The sequence below is a fragment of the Aythya ferina genome (assembly GCF_964211825.1).
Source record: "Aythya ferina genome assembly, chromosome: 5".
Lineage (NCBI taxonomy): Eukaryota > Metazoa > Chordata > Aves > Anseriformes > Anatidae > Aythya > Aythya ferina.
Window position 1 is genome coordinate 12,233,721 of NC_140301.1, and position 27,827 is coordinate 12,261,547.

General features: G+C 38.4%; 2 protein-coding genes across 5 annotated transcripts in view; one reads left to right on the plus strand and one right to left on the minus strand.

Annotated features, from left to right (window-relative positions):
* The window catches only part of SLC39A13 (solute carrier family 39 member 13), a 142,201-nt gene that overhangs the window by 64,361 nt on the left and 50,013 nt on the right, over window positions 1–27,827 (plus strand). For all 3 annotated transcript variants that reach the window (XM_084522102.1, XM_084522103.1, XM_084522105.1), the window contains exon 4: window positions 21,734–21,869. The gene's annotated coding sequence lies outside the window, so the exon portion shown is untranslated. The remainder of the gene's footprint in view (window positions 1–21,733; window positions 21,870–27,827) is intronic.
* On the minus strand, window positions 7,689–27,576 carry SPI1 (Spi-1 proto-oncogene). 2 transcript variants are annotated; one of them, XM_084522112.1, is made up of 5 exons: window positions 27,185–27,576; window positions 20,739–20,832; window positions 13,493–13,680; window positions 9,212–9,368; window positions 7,689–8,536 (listed from the first exon to the last, which is right to left on the minus strand). In XM_084522112.1, exons 1-5 carry the CDS (start codon window positions 27,227–27,229, stop codon window positions 8,220–8,222), a joined length of 801 nt encoding a protein of 266 aa, XP_084378238.1. In that variant the 5' UTR covers window positions 27,230–27,576; the 3' UTR covers window positions 7,689–8,219. The 2 variants fall into 2 exon arrangements, with proteins under 2 accessions (XP_084378238.1, XP_084378239.1); XM_084522113.1 differs by having other exon boundaries at window positions 7,689–8,532; window positions 9,208–9,368.

Here is a 27,827-nt window from a genome sequence, read left to right on the forward strand (position 1 = left end):
GATGCTTTTCATGTTTCCCAAACATAATATATTTTTTTCTCTGTTTAAATAAATATTCCATATTTAGTGTGATTGCAACATTTTCCTTTTCATTAATGGATTTTCTACCTCTGAAAATACCTTACATATTAATTTATTTTGATCTCTGTGATCAGGATTTCATGTTATCTATTCCGTATCTTTCTTACTGTAGGTATGTTTCTTTTTGTAAACATTTAGTGGCATAGTTTTAATTCAGCATGGTACTGAAAGGCATAGACACTTTTAAACATGGACTTAATCCTGAATATTTCTGTCCTTAAAACTGGAATGTATAATGAGTACTGCAGTGAGTCAGTCCCTTAGCTGGTCATTCTCCATAGATACTTTCCAGGGTTCAACATCGAGTTTAATGTTGGGAGTGTATGACTTACTTCTTCCCCACAGTGAAACAGAGCCATGGGAATTATTTCAGCTGATACAGGGAAATGATCCTCCTCCACAGTTAAAAATCTGCAATTTTTGTGATTTTAAATATATTATTCAAAATAGTGTCAGGTTGTCCAAGGCAGGGCAAAAGAAATGTCTTCCCTGCTATTACACTTCTGGTTACCAGGTGGCAGCATTGTAGCGATAATTCTTTATTTTTTCTAGCATTTTCTACATTATATTTATTTATTTATATAGCTGCTGTTAATAACAAAACTGCTATGCAAATGAAATATTTGGTAGCGGTTGCGACACTGGCCCAAAATAGATGCATTTGTGTAGCGGATTATGATAGCTGCTTATCAGCACACCACAACACTAGACGACTTTTTAGAAAGTGCGTGAAGTTTCATCCTATATTCAAATGAAACTGATGTAGAGGCATAGTGAAGCAACGCATAATAGATGTCTTTTGGGCTTTGCTATTAGAAGTGAATGAGGGGGAAAAGGGTGTCCTTGCTTGTCAGGGGAATTAGCTTGCAAGTCTGAAATTGGTGTTCTCTGCTGCCGACAGTGGCTGTACTCATGTATTTCAAAGTCAAGTTTAAAAAGGACAGTAAGAGATGGCCTGCACTGACAGACCATGTGATGCATCTTCCTGATTTTGGATAGTGGCAGCACGGCTTATATAAAACACTCAAGGATTTGTTATTTGTAGACAGATTTAGCAGCACCTCCTGCTATTCAGACTAACCAACTTCCCATTAAAAGACTATTTTTTAGATTGTTACAACTTTGCCCAAATCTAGCTCTTGAGGCAGAAAATACATATACTGCCTGTCTTCTGGGGTCTTTTTCTGCATTTAGCTTCTGTCATTTCATTTGATTTCTTGCCCCGTCTCTGTTTATTTGTCTCTCCATCTTAGTTTTGTTTTGTGAAAATAAAACCTCAGCAGTTTCTGAGGACAAAGTAGGTATAATTAACTTGCAGCTCCAGGGGTTGTGGATTTGCAGGCGCAGCTGAGCTGGCTGCGTGCAGAGCACAGCTCCAGCAGAATCCACTCACTGAAGTGCTGCGACCCATGAAACCAGTCAGGGTGTTTCCTTTGTGCCTTTGACACGCAGATCTTTGAGGCGTGCTGGGCGAGGGCACTTCACCTCCCTGATAGAATTTGAGTCTACTGGGGCTTGCTAGATGTGGGTAGCGCTGACCCTGCTCATCTGAGCTTGCCTCTGCACAACCATTTTGTATCCCTGCCCTTTATGTCCCGTGTTTTGGATCCTTCTGGAGGTTTGACAGCTAAGTGGCTTTCATTGCAGAGATGCACTTCTGACTGGTTGCATGCCAATTAACTGGAGTTGCTCCACTTTCAGATTATAGAAAAGATATGCAGTTTACACGTGCTCAGTGAGAACGACTTAGATTTTATCCTCTGAAAGAGTTTTGACTGTATTAGTTGTGGTCCAGGTAGGGTTCAGAAGATTTTTCTGTGCATTTGTCTCTGGTGTGTTATGGGTCTTGGGCTGAATCCACATATTTGAACTAAGAGCAACCAGAAGGTACTTCTTTTGTTCCAGATAACATCTTTCTACAGCCCATGCAAAACAGAGGGGAAAGCTGCCTGATCTAAACATGGGGGGCAAAGGATTGGACCTTCAGAGAGAGAAGGGGAAAGACCAAATAGAGTGGGACAAGGAAATAAAAACATGTGATGAAGGGGATGGGTGGGGAGAAGAAAATTGAGGCTGGAGGTTGTGGGAGGGATTTGAAGTAGATCCTGAAAGGACAGGAATATTGAATGGGGAGCTGGTGTACAAACGGGGAGGGAAGAGAACTGGGAGTCCGTAGGTGATCAGACTGAAACTGTAAGAGGATGTGGGATGGCAAAGCTATAAATGGCTGAACAAATATATTGGAACTGAGAACCATTCGCATAATGAGAAGATGACCCTGGCGCATGTGAGAAAAGTTAGTCAGAGGAAGAGGCCAGACTAGCTGGACATTAAGAATAAAGCCACTGGGCTCCAATAAATGTGGAGGCATCTGGTGACTGGGGCTGGAGAAGGAGAAAACCTGAAAGAAGAGTAACTGGGACTGGCTGAGAAAGGAACAGGGTACAGTGTTGGTGGGTAGGAAAAAGTGGGAGAGGGCACATCTGAAGAAGAATTCTAGAATTATATTTCTAAAGCAAACACTCAAAACCCAGAAAATTAGTTAGTTAAACCTTTAAAAACCCAAACTAATTTGTATAAGCAAATGGCCAGCTCAGCACCCAAACTTTCTTTGCTTTGCATAAAACAGAGGCATCAGAGCATTCTGCACTAAGGCACCAGTGGTCAAAGGGCTTCTCATAGGAAGAACGCTGCTGCTCTGCTGCTGGGGAGTTAAAACAAAAGCTCGGAGGGAGCCCTTAAAGCACAGAAACTGCATTCCTTCCTACCACAAAGCCGCTTCCCCAATCCTTTGCATAACCTTGGTCTCCCCAGCACCTCCTCCCACCCTTCCTTCTCCTCCACCACCTCCTGCTACACCTTATCTGCTCTACCACATCCTCATTCTCCTTCTGTCCATAGACTGCTCTGCTCATTCTCACGTACTGCTTTGGGTCCCCAATAGTAAAAAGTAACACCGAGTAGGGCAGAAGGCATAAAGAAGGGGGATGTGGCTGTAGGAGCTGAGAGAATGGAAAGAAACAGAATGAAAAGCAAGTTGTCTGGAGAAACCTCTTGAACTGAGTAGGGGCATGGATGAGGTCGGCTCCAGAGGTCCCTTCCAGCCTGAGTTTCTCTGTGCTTGCATGCGGTGATGTGAGATGTTGTGAGGGAAATAAATGGGGCTAAAGCAGACACGGATGAGTTAGGAAGGAGAATGTGAAAAACGATATCTGCAGCCTACTGCTGTTTTCATCTTCTTTGGAAGAAGTTCGCATTCCCCAGCTCTTGGAATAGGACTCTGATGACTTTAGTTGTATACAGACCTCCCTAATACCCAGGCTGAACTGAACAACTGTATTGCAACATTTGCTGGAGGGGAAAGGTGAAACTTAGTGAAGTTGTAGCTATGTTAAAATCACCTCAAAGAGCAAAGCTCTTTGTCTACTTGATTGTAGGATGAAACTGGTGGGTTCATTAGGGTATCTTTGGTTATTAAAAGCTTTACATTTTTAGTGGTTTAGGTATATGGATATGTGAAATTATGTGAATCTGAGTATTGCTTAGAAAAAGGAAAGATGGTAAGATAGCAAGTCAACACACAATTAAGAAATAAATGCAAATTCTTGGAAATTTGTGCCCAGATTGCTGCAGTGTATGTGATATCCCAGTCTTAATACCAGTAAGCCATCTAGTTTGAGTACCTAAGAGTGGGATTCCCATGGAGAAGATGCTGCTCTGGGCTTTGTCAAAGAAAAATGCTGATTAATTGTATTGTTATCTGTGGTAAAGTCTCTGCTGCTAATTTATAATATGCAATGAGAGTGAATTAGGGGAACAGAGTACTAAACTGAATTGAGTTGTAATGTGATATATAAATTTGTTATGAGGTTGGCACTGTAGTATGAATTCAGCTTGATTGTGAATTGGCTTTTGTTGTGAGATTTGAACGAGGGAAGAAAATCGTAGAAAGATGGGAGCAAGAAAAAGAAATGCAAGTAGTAAAACTGAACTGAAGCAGCAGGTTTATAGAGGAAAAAAATTGGCAAGCACAGAGTACAAACCCTGTTGAAATAGAAAATGAAGACAAACACAGATTATACGTCTCTAGCAGTATATGAGTCTGGAAGTGAGGCTATGAAGATAAAAGGTAATAAAGGAGGAGACAATAAAACAGTAAATGTGTTAGGATATGAATATATGTATTTTTCAGGAAATCTGTGGGATGTGATAAATGTGAACTGTCAGGTGGAAAATAAATGATAGCACCTTTAACTGCAGTTCTCCCTGCTGTAGCTGAGTAGCAGCTGAGAACTAGAAATGTCTAAAACTCTCTTGGGCTGGACAGAGCTAAAAAAGATATGGTATCTCTGTTTATTGTCATAAGCAGATTATCCCTCAGTACAAACATTGCAAATTTTTTACCTTGTACAACTCTGGTACATGGTTGGAGGGAGTCTAAAATATTGTAGGAGGTTCTGAATTTTGGATTTAGCTCAGTAGTAACTTTCTGAATAATATTGTTCCACCAGAATTAATTAGTCAGCAGCTAATAAAACTGCTAGATTTCTTTAAAGTAAGCTGCAAAGATCATATGTAAATTGAAAATCTCGCTGTAGTTTGAATGCTTGCTATGAAAGAAGGTTGTTGATCTCTAACAGCAGTGGGCTGCAAAATATTCCAGTAAATTTGTGCTAATCGTAGGTCATCTGTACAGATAATGACCCAATCTACATTTTTCCAGCACCTCTGTCTGTCTGTCAGTTGGGCACTTTCAGAGAAAAGTATGCTTGCTTCTATGTAAATTTTCCGAACCAGTGATTTTGTTACATTTATTTTTATTTTCCTCTAAAACAGCCAAAGAGCTCCTTGTTTGCATATGCAACCGAATGGTGCTAATTCAGCTTGATTAGCCTGCTATCCAGAGCAGTTTGATTGGATGAGATACAAACGGTACTGTGGTGAAGAAACATCATCATTTGGTCTCCTTCACAGCTGCAACACATGATTATTCAGACTCTTTATGCCACAGATGAAAAAAATAACCAGAAACAGATGGGGATTGAATATTTTTAGAAACAGTATTTCAAAGTATTAACAAGAGGAAGAGAAAAAGATTTCAACTTTGGAAAGAAACAAAATTGTAGTCCTGCTTGTTAAACTATATTCAATACTATTTTAAAAAAGATTTTAATTATAAATAATAATGTCCCCAGAAATATTTTTCCTCGGATTCTTCAGTCTCCATTTCCATGTCACTTGTGGACAGAACCAGTGTAAAATGCAAAATTTTCAATTAAAGCACAACCAGCTGTTCTACAATAATATTTTAAACTAATGCTCAGACCTCAAATCACTCATTTAAAGCTTCTTGTCTTTTCCGATTATTTTAATTTTGCATTTTTTTTCCAACATGTAATTGTTTTCTATGTGAAACATGCTAGAAAAACAGAAAACCTGGTCTCTGAGATCTAAGAAGACTTTTTACAAGCTTGAAATATGTTTAGTGCTCTCCTAAACATCTTCACAATTAGCTTACTAGTTTTCAGTTATCAGAGTTTTCCTGCAAGAGGAAATGATCCTTCTCCTCCAAACTACAGTGTCAGAAAATGATCGGTTCTGCTTTTCAGCTGTGTTTTTGATTTAGATATTTTTATGAAGAGAGGAATTAATCCTCCTGTTTTCTTGAATATCAAATCTGCAAGTCTGATAAGGGCAAATGTCTTTTATCTCTTTCTAGTCAATGGTGTACAGTCATTGTAACTATGAAGCAGAAAAGTCCTGAGTTTCTAGCTCAGGGCTGAAGAAACCCTGATTATGTCAGTGTCGAGTGCTGCTCTAGTCCTCTGAGAGCTACAGTGTCTTGAGCTTCCATCCTACAATTACAATATGGATGCAGATTGAGTTTGTATAAGTCTTATTTAATGAGTTTTACATTATGTCCTGTAGGAAGTGAATTGTTACAATACAATTTTGGAAACAAAATCTCTTCTTAAATTGTTTCATAGCTTTTGACATATCCTAACCCTAATTTAATATAAAATACTTGACTAGGAGAACATACATGACTCTAAAGAACAGTAACGAAAAGTTAGGCTTCAAGATTTTTTGTAAAATGGAAATAAATTTTCTATTATTATTGCCTTTGATAGTGATAGTCCTTGAAGCCCTTACTTGCTTTTCACCCCCAGTTGATCTCTGGCACTGACTGATATATTTATTGTGTTCATGAACTGGGAACAAGATTTGGGAAGTGCTGCACCACGAACTTTTTAAAGCAAGAGCGTCTTTCTCTTTGGCTGCAAAGATTCACTGTAGCCCAGTGATGTCACCAGACTTTTCATTTCCACACTGAGACTGTTAGTGGAGATAAAAGTGACCACGCTTAGGTATAACTTACCCAACTCAGGTCTGTAAGAAGTTCATCACTTTCAACTATTTCTGGTTTCAACGAGGAGCAAGTTCTGAAAAGCTCCAATTTCAGTTGAGTCTTCCAAATTGTTGTGTTTTGCAAGTTCTGCAGCTGCTTAACATTGTTAAACAAAACCCTCCTCTTTATTTTAGACCTTTCTCTTTTCACTTCATCTATTTCGGAATTTAACTTCTCCCACCTAGTTTACTGTTTTTTGTTATATCATCCCCAAATACATTTTTTCTATTGGTGATGGTCACAGGCTATAAATATATGCAGCGATTCTGAGTATAAATAACTCATGAATTATTTTTCCAATACTTCAGGTATGTACTGGAGTTGGGGTGAATATTTTGTAGCTTTGTTTGAAGTACTGTAACTGTGTAACTAAACTATTATAATATAGTTGTAGAAATGGCAAAAGAATGCTTCATTCATTTCAGTCTTTATGACATCTCCTGATTTCTGAGTGCTTAACCACAGTCAAGATATGTTAACTAATGATAAATGCTAAAATGCTGATTTTCTCAGTGTTGGTTGATGTAGGTTTTCTTAAGCGTTTTCATGGGGTAACTTTACCCTGTGGTATGGGGGTAATTTTACCATTGCATGGGGTAACTTTACCATTGTATCTCAGGTGTTGAATTCTCTTTTATTTTGCATTTTGAGTGTAATTTTTACAATGCAGTTGTTATTAGTTACTATTGTTTTACAGTAGGGACTAAATTCCACAATTAAAAGCTTAAAAACCTGTTGAAATAGAATTCTGCAAAAACACGATTAAAGGCAACTTATTTCCCAGGAAGGTTCATAAGCTAAAATCAAGATACCACTGTGGGGTAAGCAAGCAACAGGAAAGAACAGGAGCAGGAAAATGAGTGAAACCACAGAAGAACATGGTTAATTGTTATGTTCTGCACCGGATAGAGCTATAAGTGGCACTCTTGGGATAAGCGATAGAAGTTATTCAATTGGCAGGGCTTCTTTGGCACAGGAAAAAATAATGATGATATATAAATATATTTTAAAATTGACTTTATTACTATAGCCTCTTCACAGTAATGTATTTCACCGAGTATCTCAGTTACTTAGTTTGACAGCATTGATATGTTTCTAAGTAAAAGTAGGGACAGATGGATAAAGCCCTGTAGCCCAGCGTGCCTTTTGTTCAAATACCACAGGCGAGCTATATCTGCATAATTGAATGCACGTGAGATTTGTTTGTGAAGTAATCATTTATTATGCAAACACTAGGACTTCATTATATCAAATTTTATTAAATATGTACATGTTATTACTATTTAAAAGAATGAGTATCATTCCAAGATCTGCAAACTTCTCTCTAGCCTTGAGAGCTGCGGCAGAGCCTGTATTAATGCTAGTTTCAAAGCTGTAAGCTAATGCAGTGTCACTGTGAATGACACAGCACCACCTTTGAAGGCAAAACTTCATCAGCTGTATTCTTTAGTTACAATACAATCAAAAAATCTTTCCTGACAATAACGTATTTGTACATTGTTTAAATTTCCCAACTCTGTCCAACTTGGAGGATGGAAGCAAAGAATTCTGTCACGTTTAGGATTCTCAGATGCTGAAGAAGGGAATTCGTACCAGAAACATCTGACGGCTAAGGCCCTTTAAAGGCAGAGAAGGGGGCACAGGAAGCAAAGAGAAAGATGCGTCCATCTACTCTGCTGGTATCCAGCCTGGAGGTCTTAATATTTTTCTTGCTTAGGGTCCCATGGCCTCAATGAGGATAATGCTTCCTATCAGTGACTCCCCTTCCCATCACCTCTCCACTAAACTGGTAGGTCAGCTTCTTCTTGACCTTCTTGACCTCCCCTGTCTTGCCATAGTTTCTCAAAGCCCGTGCCATCTTCTGGTAAGTCATTTTCTTGCGATTGCCTTTCTGGATGCCCCAGCGGTGCGCCAATGCTTCTTTGTGTTTGGAGGAGAACTGGAAAGTACCTTTTTCCTTGTCCACCCACCAGATGCTGTCCTTCATGTCTCCGCTGCGAAGAAGGTCCAGAAGGAACTGATACAGACGTATCTTTTTCTTGCTGCCTGTGTGAAAAATGAAGAAAAGCAGTGGAGCATTAGTATTATTGTGTAGTCCTTGATGAAACAGAAATTATATAGTTCATATAACCATTTCAGCTAGCTTGTCAGTCACATAGCTTCTTCAATTTGCAGCCTTTATGGCAAGAAAAAGAGTTATCCCGTGAGGACGTAACATGGATTGCTGTTCCAAGAATTAAAAAATGAGAATAAGGAATTTCAAATTAATTTTGAAATTAATTTTCTAACTTGAAGATAATTAAAAACATTGTTAATTTGAAACCAATCTGAAGCTAATTTGGGCAGGTTACACAACCAAACTTTTAGGTACTGAGCAAACACAGCTCAGCATTTTTTAAAATCAGTTCCTTGAGCTTCTTGCCTTGTTTTTCCCATCTGCTAATGGAAGTGAGAATAGAAATGTCAAAAGCTGTGAAGAAGCCTGAATAAGCAGGGCAGTAGAAAGTAGGAGTACAAGAAGAAATGGTATTTGAGATACAGACACGGTTATGGTCACCAAAGTTTCAGAAGACAGGAGAGTGCAAGGAGTCAGGGAAAGTGAAGCTTTGGCAGTGGGATAAAATACTAGCACGGCAGTTCTACTAGTTGATTCCTTATTGTCATGGTAATGTAACAGCTGCTCAGCACACAGCACAGGAAAGTCCCTCTGTTTTCACTGACCTGTTTCACCATGCATAATTCCAGGCCCAGGGTCCACACCATCGGTCTCCCCATCTGACACCTCCAGTGGGGGGCTCTGCCTCTCTATGTCCTCCTCATCAGAACTGGGCTGCGGTGGAGAGGAGTACTGTAGGCACATGCGGGGCAAATAGGAAACCTTCGGGAGAAAATAATAGCAGAGGGAGGAAGTAGTGATAGAGAGTGGGACATCAAGAGAAAAAAGGAGATACCATGGAGAGAGGTGCAGAGGAAGGGTGGGAAAGCAAAAGATATATGAGATTGTTTAGAGTGAGTGGCTTAGTCATTGACATTTAAAATAAATACTATGCAGCTAAAAAAAACACATAACAGTCAACACATACATGTGCAAAGATGCATCTCAAATAAGTATTTACAAGAGGGAAGGAGGAACAAAATTGTGAAAGTCAGAACTTTCCCATAGGTTATATCCTATGTAAGTGATCCTGTCCCCCTTCTCCCATATCTCCCCAGTTCAGTAACCTTCTCTTTCTAATTTAGACACATTTCTTCTTGCTGGGGGTAGAGAAAATTGTGTTGCTTAAGTGGGAGAACCCTACTTAAGAAGGTGGAAGAAGACACACACACTACCAGGTTTCCTAACAGGCTAAGAACCTACTGTGTTTTGTGTTTTTTGTTGTTGTTTTGTTTTTTGGTTGAAGATATATTCATATAACAGATGCCACTGCCTAATACATTGATAATTATGTGAACATTTTTCAAAAACCAGGTTTTATACTCAAGCCTTCTGTATAGAAAATGCTTTGTTGGTACTAATTGCTTTGAAAATACTTCAACTGCTTTCGAAACATCGCAGTGTTCCTTCTATGTAGTGGTTATAAACCAAGATAACATTCTTCCTAATGAGTTCCTGATCTGTGCTGCTTATCCCTAGTATAAAACTGCTTTTGAAAGGAACTTTTTTTCTAACGTGGCCTTTCTGGAACCATGCTTTTAGATTTCGCAGATCTGATCAGTTTTGTCTTGGCATAGCCACGTTGACTGCCTTTGGCTCTGTTGTTCTCTTCCTTTCTCAGACATGGTACCTTCTGACAACACTGCATCGCTGCAGGACTGCATCCATCTCTGGGGCCAGGGTTACACAGGTTTGTCAGCTTCTCGTCCTGAATTTCCCCCTTGAAGAGAGGAATAGCCTTACTGCTAGGGATATATCATATCGGATCATGTTCTCTTTTCCTACGTGGTTATCTGAAAATTCCTCATCGATGGGGATTTCTCATCTGCAAAGCTGGCAAGCTGTTTTCTGTGCTGAATTCCCTTGCCCTTATATAAAGGTCTTGCCACAAGCAGTATGGAATATACCTCAGCTCTGCAAATTCTCAGTTGCTGTCTAGTTTGCTAGGGTTCGAAACCAGTTGCCAAGAATTATTGCAGCTCCTTACTGAAGGAGAAATAAATCAGTCTGATGGGTGTGGATTAAGAACTCAATTTCTACATTTTAAAAAAAAGTTTTAAAAATTCCCCAAATTCAGCAGCAAATAAAATGTGTTTCTCATGAAATGAGCCAGATTACAAAAGGTGAGCTCCTTTTGAGTTGCTTTTCATTCCTTCCACCAAACCGGGCATTTTGAGCGTGATTCCCTTTGTACCAGCTCGGGCACTGAAGCAGGGAGTGGGCGTTCAGTGCGTGACTCACACCACCCACCCCGTGTCAGGCTTGGCCGAGTGGTGCTTTTCAGATGAGTTTTGCACCAGTTGAAAATGTCCCAATAAGGAGCGTGCCGAGCGCTGGTTTTGGGGTGCAGCAGCTGGCGGTTAGTGAGTTGGCAGATTGGCTGGAGCCAAGCGTGGCAGGAAGGCCAGGATTGGGTAAGAGTGTGTGTAAGCTTCCTGTCACATCCCCAAGAGCGAAACTTCAGCCCTCACCACAGAGTCACCTTTAGCTTTTTTACAGTTAAGAAAGCTGCGGCCTCTGGGGTGGGAGGGGAGGGAGAGAGCATCATGGGGGAAGGGGAATGACAAGGTGGAACTGTGTCTTATAGGGGAGGAAAAACACTTGGTGCACCTGGAAAGGCAAAAGCTTTGGAAAGCTAGAGTGTGTTGAGGAGTGGGAGTGAGTTCCTCTGGGGCTGGAGGGGGAAGGTGGGAACATGCTGTGCAGGAGGAACAGGGTCTAAAGCAAAGGAGGTTGCTCAGACTAACCTGAGAACTATCCTAAGCTTCCCCTGCACCACCCCTCCTTTCCCTATTCACTGTATTTTTGCTTACACACACACCTGAAACTCAATGTAGGTCAATATATAGAGTTAAAGAGGTCCCACTAGTGCGTTTGAAGAAAACAGCTCATTAATACAACTCAGAGAGAGAAAACTTAAACCGCTAGCTGCTTTCCATATTCTGGTGTTGTCTCAAGGCCTGTGGCATCCACTTGTGGTTCTCCTCTTTCTAAAACTCTTCACAATTTTCCAGCCTTTCCTTTTCTTCATTTAGTACTTGAGGAGACCACCTGTTTGTAGGTCCCGTTGTCCGAGAGTAGTTTGAGCTTTGAATTTGATTTCACAAAATAATGTGGTATCAACAGAAAATCGGAGAAGTATCTTTTCGTGTTCCTCCTTTATTTGCAAACTGTAACTATGACATTGCACGACAGCCATGGGTACAGTTAGTAACTGGCAAATTCAGCTGAGGAATAAACTTTGCTTCCTGCTTCTCTTTCCGTGGAAATGCCTTGAATAATAGTATGTGCTGCCTAGGACTGCGGCTGAGACACACCAGAGTCTGAACCTCAGGGCATGCTGAATACCACTTGCATGAGCTACAGTAGGTTAAATTAAAAAAAAAAAAAAAAAAAAGATCCCCAGCTGGTAAGGAAGAGGAGGGTAATGGTGACTATCTCCTGCAGCTTAGCATGGGGTGGGGGAAACAGAACACAACACTCTATTGAAAGTTGCAACACAATTAATTCTGTGCCTGTACTCCTGAAATGAAAGATGGAAATGAAAGATGAAAATGATTTTTGGTGGTGCTTCCAAAGACACTCAAAACAGACCTAACTTTTCTTCTTTGCCTTTGGTTGGGTGTCACAGTTGGTTGTTATGTGTTAGCAGTTGCACTGAGCAACTGAAACGACTTGAAGCTTCCCACAGGCTTCTGTTCCATAAAGCGTTTTTTTTATATTTGTAACTTTCTGTTCCTAATTCTTTGTTTGTAACTACATCTTATATTCTATTCCTGATTTTTTTTTTTTTTTTGAGTTGTAGGTAAGAAGTTTGATGGCTTGCAGTAAGTCAGTTTCCTGTTGATAGTGTTAACTTAATCACTCTTTTTTTTCCCTTGTTTTTTAATTAATACAGTATTTGCGTACTATTTCAGTTTGCTTTGAACAAGAAACCTAACATAACTATTACATACGTGCCGTTTTTCTCACAAAATCTTAGCAATGGCACCATTATACACAGCAGGGTAATCAGCAAACAATTCTGTCTCTGATCTCATTCCTGCTCTGTCTTGTATTCAGTATGTTACCTGTATCTTGCCTGCCCTGGGAAACTCCTTGACACAAAATATCCCAGCTTTCTGATTGCTCCCAGTAATGACATGGAGCATAGTCTGTAGGATCTCAATGCTCGCTTTGTTCTAGTGTCTTGGCAGGACCCTGGAACTCCTTATAATTTCAGCTTTAGTGATTGTTCACTGGCACTTTGGTGACTGCTGCACATTTGAATGATTTTTATTCATGGGCAGATGACTTTTTGTAAAATCAGAGAAGAGACAAGATACTGTGCTTCAGGTCATGATTTAGCTTCCTTCAGATAAAAACACGAGTAGGTTGGCCTTATTGTGTTTCACCGTGGTAATGTCACCAATGACTTTTCTTTGTTATTATTTTTTGCACAGGTCAGGTAAAATTGCCAGGGATGCTTCGAAATTTTTAAAATATTCCTACCACAGTGGGGCTCGGAATGTTTCCCAGGAGGCATGGACACCTTTGCTATGGCAGTGCACAGCTTCTGAGGCCCAATTCCTCTGCAGGATTTCAAAGCAGTTGATTTTCATTCCAAATTAAACACAATTTTGAAACTATCTTTTTATGCACTGTTTGAGGAACATGGCTTCTCATCATCCAGATAGAAAGAAGGCTTAAACCACATTTGTGCTGAGAATGAAGAGTCTTATATCAAATGTTGGACAGCAAAAATTCACGTAATTTGTTTCAGCAATCTCTTGTATGCATTCCCTGACACATTCTGTTCCTTGCCCTTAACTATCATCTAAATTCTGCGTAAGGGTTGGTAACCGTACCTGATGGTTGAGTCCAATATGTGTAGTTGGGATTGCAGAATCCAAGACATGCATTTGTTCAATCTCCATGTGCCTGTAGAGCTGCTGCAGCTGGGGAGGCTGTACACTCTGCAGTTCTGTGAAGTGGTTGTCTCCAAAGGTCTCAAACTCACTGTGCATGTGGTGTGGATGATATTCCCAGTAATGATCTAAAGAAAACAGCAGCTTGTCTGTCATTACAAAAGTAAGAAACATAGCATTTACCTGTCTTTCACTTGTCCCTACTCCCACCGCTGTCCCTTCTGCCCACTCCATGCCATCCCTGTAGACCTGTCTGTCTCTGGTGACAACCTATATAGATTCCTGTGATGTTTCTCTTCCTAATCTCCTAGGTGCCTGTGGTTGGAAAGTAATGCTCAGGCCACTTTAATTAGGACAATGCTCCTAGGTGCAGTGATGGATTTCAATGATAATGTAGCAGAACATGAAAAAGACATTAATGCTGGCACCTTTCTCAAGAAGAGGCTCTAACAATCTTACATTTTCATTCTCGAGGCAACAAATTATACTGATTTACACATTGTTGGATTCTCATTACAGTTTTCTTCATGGTATGGAAATGAGCTGATAAAGATGATCTGAATATCATTCTACACTAATCTTCAATCTTTATTTTCATCTGCTAGCAAAATTTCAGGAATGCTACAGAAAAAGCATGGGACTTATCTCCTGTAATCATGTGTTGGTATGCACCATATTTTTCAGTAGCAATACCAGAGAATAAAAGAATAAACAGTTTTGTGTACAGTATTGTGCAATTCTAATTGAATTCTAATTGATGAAGCACATTCTAACGTAGCCCCTTTCTCTAGGTTTTTAATCTCTCTATTAAGCTGGAAATTTCTGTGACAATTTCTTTTTCAAAAATTTAAAAAGTACTCAGATAATGAATATACTGCTACTTGATTTATTAACTGTTATGATTAGATTAAATTCTATACAGTTCTCAGTTTGAGATTGTTGCTCAATATAAGCCTCTCCAAAATTTTCAAAATGTTCAAATTTGCTGCTCAGAATTTAAAATCTGCTAGAGGGAATTTGAAGCATTGCAAACTCTATTTCTGCCTCAAATACTGTAGCTGCACGTATTTACAATTTTGCACGTATTTGTTTGTGCTTTTTTTTTTAAATCAAAGTCAACATCACGTCCTCTGCTCTGACTGAGCTTGGAACTAGCCCTCTGTACTTTAATTTCTCAGCAAAAATGTCTTGATGATTCAGTGTAACATTTCTAATTTATATCTCACTATTCCAAGTTATCTTTCTTTGTGTTATTATAAATAATTTCTTTCCTACCCTTCATTATTTTCAGGTTGTTACCATGTACACTTACAATCTATTCCTAATTATCACTTAGCCCAGCTGCATGTATTTAGCTCTCAATCTTTCAACATAAATCAGTATATTCAGCCCCCTAATCATGCTTGTGCACTCCTCTAAGCTCCCTCCCAGCTGTTCTGATAATATGAGGGACAGAGCTGAACATATTGTTCCAAGGGTAGTTGTACTGAAGGAATAGAGAGGAGCAATTGTCTCATTCTGCAATATGATGCTATTGTGTATGACATTATCTAATGTCCTGAGAATATTATTTCCTCAGTACTGGTTTTGTTCTTTCTCTCAGCTTCTATCTCCTCATCCTCCCTCACTTATGTTTCAAGCAATTAGGTGTAGTGTCACTGAGGATTTGAAAACCAGGATAGTGACTTTGAATGTGACTTCCTTCGGAGGGAACCTGGTGATATGTTTATTACATATCTGCATTTACAACATTACAACATACTTGTACTTGTACATATATCATTACAACATACTTGTACTTGGGAAGCTGTAAGCCCTTGTAGACCTTTATGGCTCAGGCCTGTAGAAACGTATATGTAGAAATATATAGAAATATATCAAATACATCACCACAATGTACAGTTTAAATGTTCCCACTGTGTTTCACTCACTGACTGCACAAGTTATCACAGGTTATCCTCCTGGTATGAGGCTTTGGGCACTTTTTACAGACAAGTAACTCTGAAACTTACTTGTTTAGTTGGAAGACAGATACAGCCTAACACACGTTTTTACTGGGCTAAATTACTGAAGATTCTCTACTTAGAGCCAACCATGGAGGCCCGATATATCTCTGGTAACCCATATAATAAATTGTTGAGAATACACCACAGGAGTAATCTACACTCCTGTTCCTTAGAATAACCTTGCTTTACTCCTTGTGCAGAAGGTCCTCTGTCAGATGTGAACATATCTGTCGAAGACCTCTTGTCTTTGATGATCTAATACAGCAAATGAGATCAGTGTGTAATCATGAGGATGGCAAAGCCCAGGCAAAACTCTCTGAGGCTGTCAACAGTAGGTCTTCAGGTGTGGAGTGGCTTACTAGGAGTAGCTGTGGTGGTCAGGAGTCAAGACAGTACATTTCCAACATGCATAGCCCTGAGTATCTGTGCAAACTCCAAGTGGTACCTTTCTGATTCTTCTTAAATGCCTTTATCAGCAGTGATGTTTTTGTACTTCAAAATAACTTTTAGTCTATTGGAGCCTATAATAAGGTTTCTGCTGCCTCCAGAACTGTTATCTTATACTTTCATGGCAAATAAATTAACCTGTATAACAGTGTTTATGCATACTTGTGTTAAACACTATGTAACATTAAGCCTACTCGTTATTGAAATAATTTTTTATTGAATTATGTCCTGCTATAAAAGCACTACTATGAATAACACATTTGAGGACTTACAGTGAGCACATAATACTAATAAGTTACCAAGTCAGAAACTACTTCAACACAAATTTGTGCCCAAAATTGTGACTGGACAAAAGTCCTTATTTCTGTTTTAGTTATCGATAGTTTCACAGTGATACTTAGGAAAAAAAAAATTGTTTTAGTTGCACTGAAAATGAAATTCCAAATTCTGTGTCCACAGAGTCCTTTGCAGTTACCCTTCTTGGCTAAGTTATTGCACATTAAAAGATTAAATAATTCTAGATATCAGTATCTGCAGGTATTAGAGATATCAGCTGCACTGCAGCTATTTCCTTCTGTGTTCTTGTTACTGTTACGTTAGCAATGCACAGTAATTCTGATCTTTTCACAAAAACATAAAGGTGGAGCAAAGAAAAAAGAAAGGAGAGAAAGATTCTAGAAATGGAAAGTGTCTATTCTTTGGGTCAAGGAAAATGTCATTAAAAACCAAGCTATAGGTATACAATGGAGTCATTATGAGAAATTTCATGTGAAGTGAAAGAGGATGTGAAAAAAATTCTCACTTATAGAGACATGGAGATCATGTTTGTTTTGGTGTTGTATGTAATGAAAGGTTAGAGGAAGGACAGTCATGAGTTCTAAACTCCCTCCCATGTTGGGAAGCAATACTGGACCTAAAGGCATTGTGCTGATATTCACTGTGGAGGTAGATTCGCGCTCTACGAGTAAGAAACAGAACTGAACTTTCTGGGTTATCCTGTGCCCAATGTAAATCGCATTGCTCCTATTTGAATAGATGAATAACATCAGGACCAGGAGCTAGAAGGTGAAGTAGGCTTGGGAAAAGTATTTATAATAAAGTGGAGTAACAGGCTAAATCTGCATCATGCAGTGCAAAACCTCGCAGAAATTCATGAGCCAGCTCTCGAACCGGAAGCACGAGAGCTCTGTCAGCACAGCCCTGTGCCCGATCTAAGATGACGACTCTGTTGACATGGCTCTGCTTGCGAGCTCTGAGCAGTATCAGTGTCTCTGAGCAGCCAGTTCTGCTCTATGCCGCAGAGATACTCCAACTCATTTTGAGCTAGGAGAGTGTTTCTTACACATCACCACAATGTACAGTTTAAATGTTCCCACTGTGTTTCACTCATCTGAAAAAAACAAGCCAAGAAAAAAAAAAAAAAAAGCAGCAGAGGAAATGAGAAAAACATTGAAGGACACTGAAAAACGCGTGTCTTGACTCCCTGCAGAACCGCCCTCTGTTGAGTGAAATGCCGTGGCAATGCAGCAGGATAATCTCTAATGACAACAGAATCACATTAGCTCTCACTTTACAAATTAACAAACTTCATGGTTTTAATAATGCTAAATGTTTGAAAATCCATGAGTCAGGCCCCAGCACGTCACGAGAATGGCTTCAAAGTGAGGGGATTTTTTTAATGAAGTCTGGAATTCTTTCTATTTGCCTTATATTATTTCCGACTAAGGTTCACATGTTTGGACTTTCCTCCACTGCTACATGGGCTAAAATCCTAAAAAAATCTCAAAGCAGAGTTTCTTAAATTAGCATATTACTTCAGGAGGTGGGAAGAAAATAAAATCCCAGCCTACAAAATCTGGTAAGTTCCATGAGGCTAGCAGCGAAATGAGCAGTGGTCTACATTCAGTTTCATACAAAAAAATATTTTTATTTAACCAATGATGTTTAGTGAACTTAGAGACAAAACTGCAGTTGAATTTTTGAATTTTGTAATTACTAAGATTGCAGTAGTGTTACAAAATACACTATATTACATTCACAGACTTACTAGCCTACAAGCTCAGGGTAGGGTGATGGACTAATCGTAATCACTCAAAGTAGTTTCTGCCTTGTATGACTGTCCCTGTGTTTATTACAGCATTTACAAAATAATTAAACTGCATTATGTAAAATAAATGTAAACAATGCATGATGTGATTGAACATAGGGATTTTCTATGGTGTATTGTTGTGTGTCTGATTTAGTGTTGACTTACTGGCAATGATCTCCTACATACTAAACTAGTGTTGTGTGCGCTTTGTTGCCAACTCAAGTAAACAAGGCGTAAGGGTTGTCTTCAGCATTATCTTCTAGAAAAGTGACAGTAATGTGTGTAGCATAGATCTACAGATTAACCTATTGCCCTACCTCTTTCACAAAATTTATTTGCTAACAGTGAGAGAAAGGTAGTCTGAGTCTTGAGCAAGACTTTGTTTCTTTAGCAGTCACATATCTGCACAGTCAGAAGAATTACTCTGTCTTGTAGTATCTATTTGTTTTATCTGGTAGTTTTTATTGGAGGTTCACAGTGTTACTGAGTAGACCTGCAAAATTATATTTTAAATATTCCCAATAATCTCACTGTATCCCAACCTGAACACTCTTTCCTCAATTCTGTCTTATTTATTTCTTCCTTTTTCTTACCTAATCACGTTCTCACCTCTTTCACTTCAACACTATCACTGCAGCACCTTATTTATTAATTTTCCCCATCGTTTGTTAATCATTACACTTTTATCCTCACTATTCTGAACATTTAGTAATTTGTAATATCCCTTTCCAGCACTTCAGCACTTCTGTATGGCTTTTCTCAAGACCTACTACTTTTGTCATGTTAAAAGAAAAAAAAAAAAAAGCTATAGTTGGGTTTGTCAATGTTTATAGAAAAGAAGAAAAATGAGATAATTTGTGTGTTTCACTCCCCTCTGTATGCTGTGGTTGCTCATTGTTGTCTTAGATTGTGAGCAATTCAGGAGAGGATAGAGCACATTAGATATTTGGACATAAGCAACTACATTGCAGGCACTTTCATAAATAAAAAATTGATTGAAATATTTAGGCTGGGATTAAGTTGCCTCTTGCATAACCACTTACTGTAGGAGATAAAACATTGAACATTTTTTTTTGGAGTCTTTTGGACAAGTACTGGTACTACATAGGCCATAATGCATATAGATGACTTGGAGTTATAGTAGTGTTCATTATGATGAGTAAAAACATTCTAATGAGCTGAACACTGTAGCTTAGACACAGCCTTCCAACAGAAAAATGGGCAGTAAAACAGGTGAGATGATAAGTTTATGAAAGATAAAGGGGTGTTGTTGCTTGAGGTAACCTAGATTTAATGACAGAAAAGTTCTTTCCCAGTGCTTTTTCCTACATGACATCTTTTGTATTTATTGTTTAATGGTCACAATTGCCTTTTGAGATAATAAATTTTATCCTCATTTTATGGGTGTGTAAACAGGTACAGTTTGTATTGTAAAAACCCTGAATTTCCATGTGGAATTTGCTGGGTTTGATTAATGTGACTTGACAAAGGCCATGAGATAACTTATAAAAAATGAATCGGTTCTTTGTTTCCAGGCCTTAAGAATATCATTGGTGTTTTGTACTGAACAAATTTAGGTAGGAATCTTTTCCAGGTAAATGCCCAGAACAATCCTATTCTGTAACTTGCTGTCCCTTCAGGTAGTTTCTGTTGCCACAGATAAAACAGTGCTATGCTGTGAAGCTGTTAGATGTCTTAAATTGAGTAGTGATGGGTCTAGTTGCTATATCAATAGGAGTCTTTTAGGGAAACTCCAGGATCTGAAGGGACTGCCACAAGTGATACAGTAGAACGGTGCTTTTCCTTCTTGAGTCAATATTGACCCTGATATTTCCAGGGTGGTGTTGCTGGACCATTGTTTTGCACAGGAGACAAAATTCACAGGGCTGGACTATCCCTTCTACACTGATTTAGAGCCCAGTCCCCACAAGATGTAAAAATATAGAAGACACCAAACCTTTAAATCACATGTATAATGTTAACAATAATTTATTTTACTTTAAGCTAGATTTATGTACAAACAGCTACAAGGAAGTTTTATGTAGATTTAGAGAGAGGAAGTACTTGTGTGTACTGGAGGAAGAGTGAAAGTTTCAGCTATGTGTGGCAGCATGCAAAAGAGATCAAAAGAAAGAGAGAAATACATGGAGTTGAACAAAGCCAAATGCCAGAAAAACAGAATTAAAATGAAGGCACTAACAGAGTATTTAGGACCTAAGTCAAACAGGAATTGGAGACAGGAATGCAAGAAGAGAAGTACAGTATTGCAACTTCATGTCCTTGGAGATTTCTGAAACAAGCAGAGTGGTTTTGATCTGTAGAGGAAAGTTAAAACACAGTGAAGATAAAGAAGGATAGAGATCATGAGGTCCCACGTTCCTGGTAATACACTGAGTGTCCTGGAAGCTCCTTACATCATTCAGTGTTTTCTAAAATTCTCTTTCATAGAAATCTGTGTTGCAGCTGCTGGATTGGAACAGTGCCATTAAGCAGAATAGATTGTTGTTGGTTTCTGATCTGAAAGTATGTGCCTGTACACTGTAGATCACAGCAGCATATTTGTTCTTTTCCTGAATGTCCTAAAATCTTTTTCCTGTGGTCTACCATGAGACTTTATGCTCCAAGGAGATATTTTTTAACTTACCACCATGACTCTCTCCATCACTGTTGAGATACTGGTAATAGTCATGGGGCTGTCGGTAGAGGTCTGACTCATAGGGTACCATATCTTCAGAGGGCTGTAATGAGAAGAGAAATGTTTAGAACTGTTAGCTTAGACAAATCCATTCAAAATTATTCATATCAGTTAGTGAAGAGGAGATGCCAACACGTTTTATATTGCCTAGAGAAAGAAGGGGAGGCTTCAAGTTCTTATTGAACCAGCAGAAATAAAATGTTCAACACCAAACACTGTTTTGCAAAAAAAAAAAATAATAATAATAATAAAAAGGGAGAGAAATCCATCTCTTTACAGCCAGTAAGAGCTTTCTGCTGTCTGTGTAACAGAATTTGTCCTGTGGCATTTTATAAGTTCTTGATATCCCACCTTCCAACCTTCTGTCCAGCTATCTGGGACATGAGTGAGGCCTGAGCCAAAATACCACTACACAAGCACAGCACAGAAGAGAAAACTTTAATTTGGTAGTGACAGACATTTATTCTTTTTCGTCTTGTACACAACAGAGAAAGCAGAAACTTGACTTGCCTAAGCATCTTACTCGGAGCGTTTCTAGGAGGTGACACTAAATGGTGACAATTTGTAGGACGGTAACAATGTCAACAGAGGAAAATGAAAATGTTTTCTTTCTCAGTTTTTGTCCAAGATTGGGTCTAAACATTTGCTGGTTCAAATCATTTGTTTAGGGCTGTTTGTTATGCACAGAGAAGACTTAGAAAGTCTAAATGTGGGGTATACATGGAGTTGTGACCTATTAGACACTTCAGTGCAGAATTCAAGTTCTCTAACAGGTGATGTAGGGCAACTTCCCTGCTTGTCTTCCTCACCACTCTGAGTAGTCCAATGTGAACACTATATAACTTCTTCTGTTGTTTCAGTAAAGGTGGTCTGTTATTTGTGCACAATTCTTTTGCTTCATCTAACGTACTTTTTTTCTTTCTTTCTTTTTTTTTTTTTTCCAGAATGAAGAATTAGAGCAAGTTAAGTTCACTACAATCATTTCATCCACTTTGAAAAATGTTCTGTGATGTCATCAGCAATGTAGAACTCAAAAAAAACTTCTTGCTATTTGCTCTGAAAGGAGACTATTTCTGCAAGGTACTAATAGAACATTTTTTCTCCTGTTAATGTCTTTAGCATAACTAACTTTAAAGAAAAGGACAAATTAAAAACAATATGGTAACTCACATGATAGACATATATGTGCATATGTTTATTCCTTCATATATTCACCAGCATTTGTAAGCTTAGGCAATGGTGACAGCATGCCAAAAACACAGGCAAGCTTCTCTTTTTCTTGCTCCTTTAGATTGCTCACAAAATGAAACCTGTGGCAGCAGCTGCCATTAAAATCCAAACAGAGATAAGCAGCTGGTAAAAGGAAAAGATTTCTTTCTGGTGAAAACTAGATCAGAGTTGCCATTTCTCATTAGCTCTTTTTTTTTTTTGGTCTTTAATTCTTCTAGTTAACTCCATTGTTTCATTTTCCTGGAATTTTGTATTAAAAAATTGTCCATTTTCTAGGGATGTGATTTCTATGAGGAAAACAGAACAAGAAAAATAGGGAGTTGCTCCAGGAGGGTTAAGATGTTAGAACAGAAAAGGATAGAAAATACTTTTAGACAGTACTTTGGACCTTGTTAGATTCCTAATGACAGCTGTGTACTTTATCAATGTATCATATTAGAATGTGCTGGTAAGATTGCCTAAAACATTATGACTTCCAAAATACAACCTGTCTGGTCATCAGATCCACTGAATGCTCAAAGCCTTGTGAGCAAATCCGTTGCTTACTTGTCAGCTTCCAATATAATCTATAATTTATAGTGGTAGATAGATGTTTTGGGGACATCTTGAGAAAATGATAGCCCACAATAAAGACAATGTAAGGAAAAATTGAAGTAAAGGGAGTAAATCATGATTTAATTGTATCCACAGCGGGGATAACATTGAAGAGACTCCTTTTATTTCTGGTCTCTAGGTAATAGGTCCAGTCTCCCACTCCAAATCAATATGATTTCAATAGAAGTAATGAGGCTGTGTTTTGCTTTCTTCATAGACAAAACAGGGGGATGAAGTTCTGAAAGGAATTTCTAGTTTTCATTATCTTTGTAAATTAATTCACCCTATGCCTCCATTTCCATAAATATATACTTTCTGTTAAAATTGTGTCAGTCTAAAAAATATCAGCATTAAGTTTCTGCCTTTATATCAGCCTTCATATTCAGAAATGTTAATTTGCCATAACTCAGAGGAAAGCAATCATATTCTGTGAACAGAGAGACCTCAACATCCAAATAGAAAATACACAACGTACTGTGGGAGAAATCTAGGTTAAAAAAGTCATATAAATATATATCATTTGAAAGAAAAATCTTTGTTTCCTTTCAACTCAAATATGAGAAACCAACTGAAAGTATGCAAATTTTCCAATATCTAGATTCATCAAAAGTTGTAACTCATAGATATTTAGCCAAAATTAAAAAAAACTTCCAAAGAAATCAGTGTGCAGTCTGTTTAAGCTTAAATTGCTAGGTATAAAATTTTCACTGCTGATAACAAAAGCTTTATCAGTCACATGTTTACAAAGACATAGCTTAGCAGGAAGGCCAAGCAACAGTCCAAAAATAGATAAATAGTATGAATTTTAGGCATGGCAAAGAACACTTGACTTGCCTAGTTGCATTTTTCCTTAGCTATCTTCTTCCCTAAGATTTCCCTAATCTTCTTCCCTAAGATTTCTCAAACTCCTACATTTCAGTCCAACATACCCAGTAACAATCAATAGTCTTCCACAGTCTGAGAGCTAAGAATGAAGTATTTCAACTATCAGTAGCTAGTTTTTCAAGTCCAGATGCAAAGGTTCAGATGCATTCAATGACCAGAGCCAAAGGAAGCTGTGTTAAATAGTTAGACTCTTAAAAAGGTGATGTCCTTAATATTTACAGATCTTGCTGACTGCAGAGAGAGTTGTAGATACTCAGCATATTAAAAACAGTCTGCTTTTACACTGATCAGTTTTATATACTCTGTGTTGAAAGTCTGGAACTTAAAAATTCTTTCTTATGGATTGTAGGAATTTTCTTCCTGGATTTTTTTAATATATATATATTTTTTAGTGGTCCATTGGATAACTATTTGTATGTCTGTCCGTATTAACTCATGTAACCTGGACCAATCCATCACCACAAAGGACTTGGAGTGGCACCATTTTTCATCTTGGTGTCTGATCTTTGAGGGTACAGAAGCTAATACGGGAAGATTTATATTAAATGTTATTTGAGGTTGTGTATCTCATTTTTCTTGATTACCCTTATCTTACGGGAAGGTGCGATACTTTCCTTTATTCATTCGAGAAACTATTTCCAAGAACCTGTTTTAATCTCTCTCTAACTTTTTTTTCTTTTTCTTTAAGATTTATTAAAAGCTCATTTTGCTCTATTTAGAAAGAAGAGGTTTCGCCATGTGCTGCTGGTGCCTCTTGCACCAATCATTACCACTTAATTCTGTCCTTCTCTGGAACCTCCCCACCCACCCACCCACACATTTCACCATCTTACTTACGAACAGTACTGCCATGGCACTGAACTGTTTTGTTTGCCCAGACAAAAGGCAAAGAATGGCTTATTTTATGATTTCATTTTTAACTGATCTCAATGGGCATTTGTTCTATCAAGCGTTTTCCTGTAAATACTGAGAGAAAGCTTTGTTAGTTGATCTGAAGTTGATCTTCTTTCCTGTATGCCCTGAAGTGCAGTGAGTTACCTAAGACCATAGTCCAGCATCAAGAAAGATGTCAACAAAAAGTATTCTGTCTGTCACAGACTTTGGTAAATGGAGAGTTGCTTCCATCTTCCTTCTTTGCTCTGAAAATCAAGGGAAAAGCCACAAAACTACTTGGAGAAAGCTTGGTTGGCATCAGTTACGAGTGATACAAGGGACTCAACTGAATAACTACCTGAACATTCTTGTTGTTTACCAGGACCTTGTCAGATGATTCTAGGTGATCATAAATTCACTGAATGCTGATCTTTTTTTTGTTATCCTGACATAACTATTCACCGGCATGTGATTCAGAAATACTCCACAGTTTCCAATGATGTGCTTCTGAGACCAGTTTTAAGGCCAGGATTAACCATATTTCCTTGGGAAAAATTTACAGCATAACTATTTTAGAAAAGAAGAGTAAAAATCCTAACAGACTCCCTCATTGGGCCAGCCACACTGGATCGCTGTGCTAAAGCAGTTATATGGAACAGAGCACTTCTGAGGGACTTTTTTGGTCTCAAACCTCCCTTCAGAGACGTGATTTCTACAGGTGGCTACTTAGGGATTCATATACAACTGGGGCCCTCTTTATGTAAAGATGTTTTTGGTTTATCAGTTTTCTGCCCAGTAGCACAACTACATTCTCTCATGCATTGGAAGGCTGGGGCCCACGTTACAGAACTCTTCCATGCAAAGATTCAGAGTCTTCGGAGAAAGATGCAGTACTCCTAAACCCTTTAAACAGCATTTTCCAAGTGAGGGGTAAGAATTTCCTACCAAAGTCGAGAGGAAGGCAGTTACTGACCCACCCTCAACTGAAAGGGGAGGGGCAGAGGAGGGAAGTGTTGCTTCACAGGAAGCCCTGTTGAATGCCTCCCCTCAGAAAAAGTCCCAAGAGGCACAGACATTTGTAGTGATGCCATGTGGGGTTCAAACTGGCAGTGTTCAAAGTGCGCTTAAAATGATTCCGAAAGCATGAAACACAAAAGTATTGATTTTTGAACGTATTAATCACAGCAATCAAATCCAAATTGCCCTGCCAAGTGTTCCTGTAAGTTGTAATCACATTTTCACTGCTTCTTGTATCATTCACCTGAACACAGCTCAGCCTGAATATTAACTGCAACACAAATTAGCATGTGTGCGAGACTGTTAGAGTTTAACTCCATTTATTCATTTTCTGCATGAGAATTCAATACTGAAATAAAAGAAAAGTTAGCTATGAGTGAATGTATGGACAGTAAATCTACAATAATAATAACAAAAATGAGATGCTGGTTTCTGGGGTAGTTGAGGACAAGGTTTGGGTGGTTTTGGGGGGATTTTTTTAAGCTCACTAAGTGACATATTGAGAAATCGATGTGTTATTTTTTCATTTTCTCAATTTCTTTTTGGATTCCTATCCTGACATACTTACAATAGATGCACTGGCAACTTGATTTGTTCAAATAAATAAATAAATAAATAAAAGTTATTTTAGGGTCTTCGCTTTGGGTAGATAGTGGATTTCAGGGACACCACTGATAAACTGCTAGAATAAAGGACCTCCCCAAAATAAGAAAAAGTATTTTTTCAATCAGTATGGATACCAGTCAGGAGTAGAATTCAAAGGGCCATCTTTCTTAGGGGAAGATAAAGAAACATGGCTTTAGCCTTCAGTAGATGGGACAATGAAAACATGACATGAATGGGACAAAGAAAACATGATATGAATTTTGTTAGAAGGACTATTGGGTCTGCAGTGTCTTTTTTTCTCTTTTCTGGACACATATACCAAGTACTATAAGTCATCAGCCACATAAAACACCTTATCTGACATCTCTTCAACTTCTACAGACTTTATAAAATCTTGTTAGGGCCTCTTTTACCCATTTTGCTTAGAAATTTCTTTTTTTTTTTTTTTTTTTTTTCTTCTCAACAACAGGTTAGTGCCATTACGTTCTTCATAAAGACTATCTCCGAACTCATGATGGGATACATAAGAGTAGCGTAACAATACCTCAGAGTTACAGAAAGGATGCAATCAGCCTCATAATCATACAGAAGAACTTGTGTCTAACAGAAAATATTGAAAGACCCAATTAAGAGCGGTGTGATTTTTCCCTCATTTACCAATGGCTTTTTCGAGCAAGTGGTAATTCAAGAGACTTAGTTCAAAAGAAGCTGAAGCTAGAGACTAAAATGCCATAATTACAAAGAGCACACAGTCCAAAAATTTGCGATACGTAAAACCAGTATTCAGCAACATTTCTCTCACAGATTGGTAGAAAGTTAAATATGTAAACTATGTCAGTCTTCAGATTATTAAAAATTACAATCTGAAGGAAGACTCGGCCTTTTACCACAAAGCTGGCGCTGAAGAAAAAAAATTACTGACTTGCTATACACATACCATACAAAACTACCACACATTTAATCTGTGAAAACAAATGGAGATCAAGATCAGATACAAGTATAGGGAGGAAATGTTAATTTCCCATTCATTGTAACGTCGTCCCTAGCTTTATATATTGACCAGAGCCCAACTTCCTGGCATAACAAATACAGACCAAAGGAGGATATTCTCAAATAATAAAATCTGGTTTACTCTGTCTTTTGCTACTGAGCCCAGTGATCCATATTAGGAATAAAGCCCATATACTCACAGGGGGAATGAGGGGAAATCCTTCCATTTTGCAAGCTTGCAACATTCAGCCAACTTCTGAGTGAATTTTTCTTAATTCAGTTTTCAAACATCCAGAATAACTGACTTGAAAAATCACATGAAACAAACAAAATAAAAAACAACAACAAAGAAAAAAAAAAGAAAAAAAAAGAACAGAAGTGAGATCCTTGGACTCCGTGAAGTCCCTTTGCAGTGGTGGATCTCAAGATACGAGAAAGACCCTAACAAGTTTTCATAGTTTGCCCTAATAGGTTCTGAGGTGAACTTCTTCCCGAGTTGTATTTGAAGTTCCTGATTTTATCAAATGTCTGTAAAAGGGAGATAGCCCTTGGGTCTATCAGTGCGCTGTGACATCACAGCTTTTAGCCAGTTTGCATAAATCTCATTTCAGGGAGCTGCGGCACTGTAACAGGAAGTCTGCCCCGAGCCAGATCTGCCATGGGCAGGTGCTTACTGTATAATCAGCAACCCAGAGCCTGTGCCTGCTACCAATAAACAAGCATACGGGTACAGAGTGAGCTGGGGAAGCCTATGTGTTTCCCACTGTGGAGGAACCATAATGCTGCTCTCCTGTTTAACAATCATAAAGCCTGGCAACTTCTGTGAGGACAGTGCAGTGGCAT

Bases quoted from the DNA above. Each gene is read 5' to 3' on its own strand.
- SPI1 (XM_084522112.1), bottom strand. From the start codon at position 27,229: ATGTTGCAAGCTTGCAAAATGGAAGGATTTCCCCTCATTCCCCCT. The intron at 9,369-13,492 runs GTACGGTTACCA...TTTCTCCCGAAG, and splicing joins ATATTGGACTCAACCATCAG to GTTTCCTATTTGCCCCGCAT. The intron at 8,537-9,211 runs GTCAGTGAAAAC...TTTTTCACACAG, and splicing joins AATTATGCATGGTGAAACAG to GCAGCAAGAAAAAGATACGT.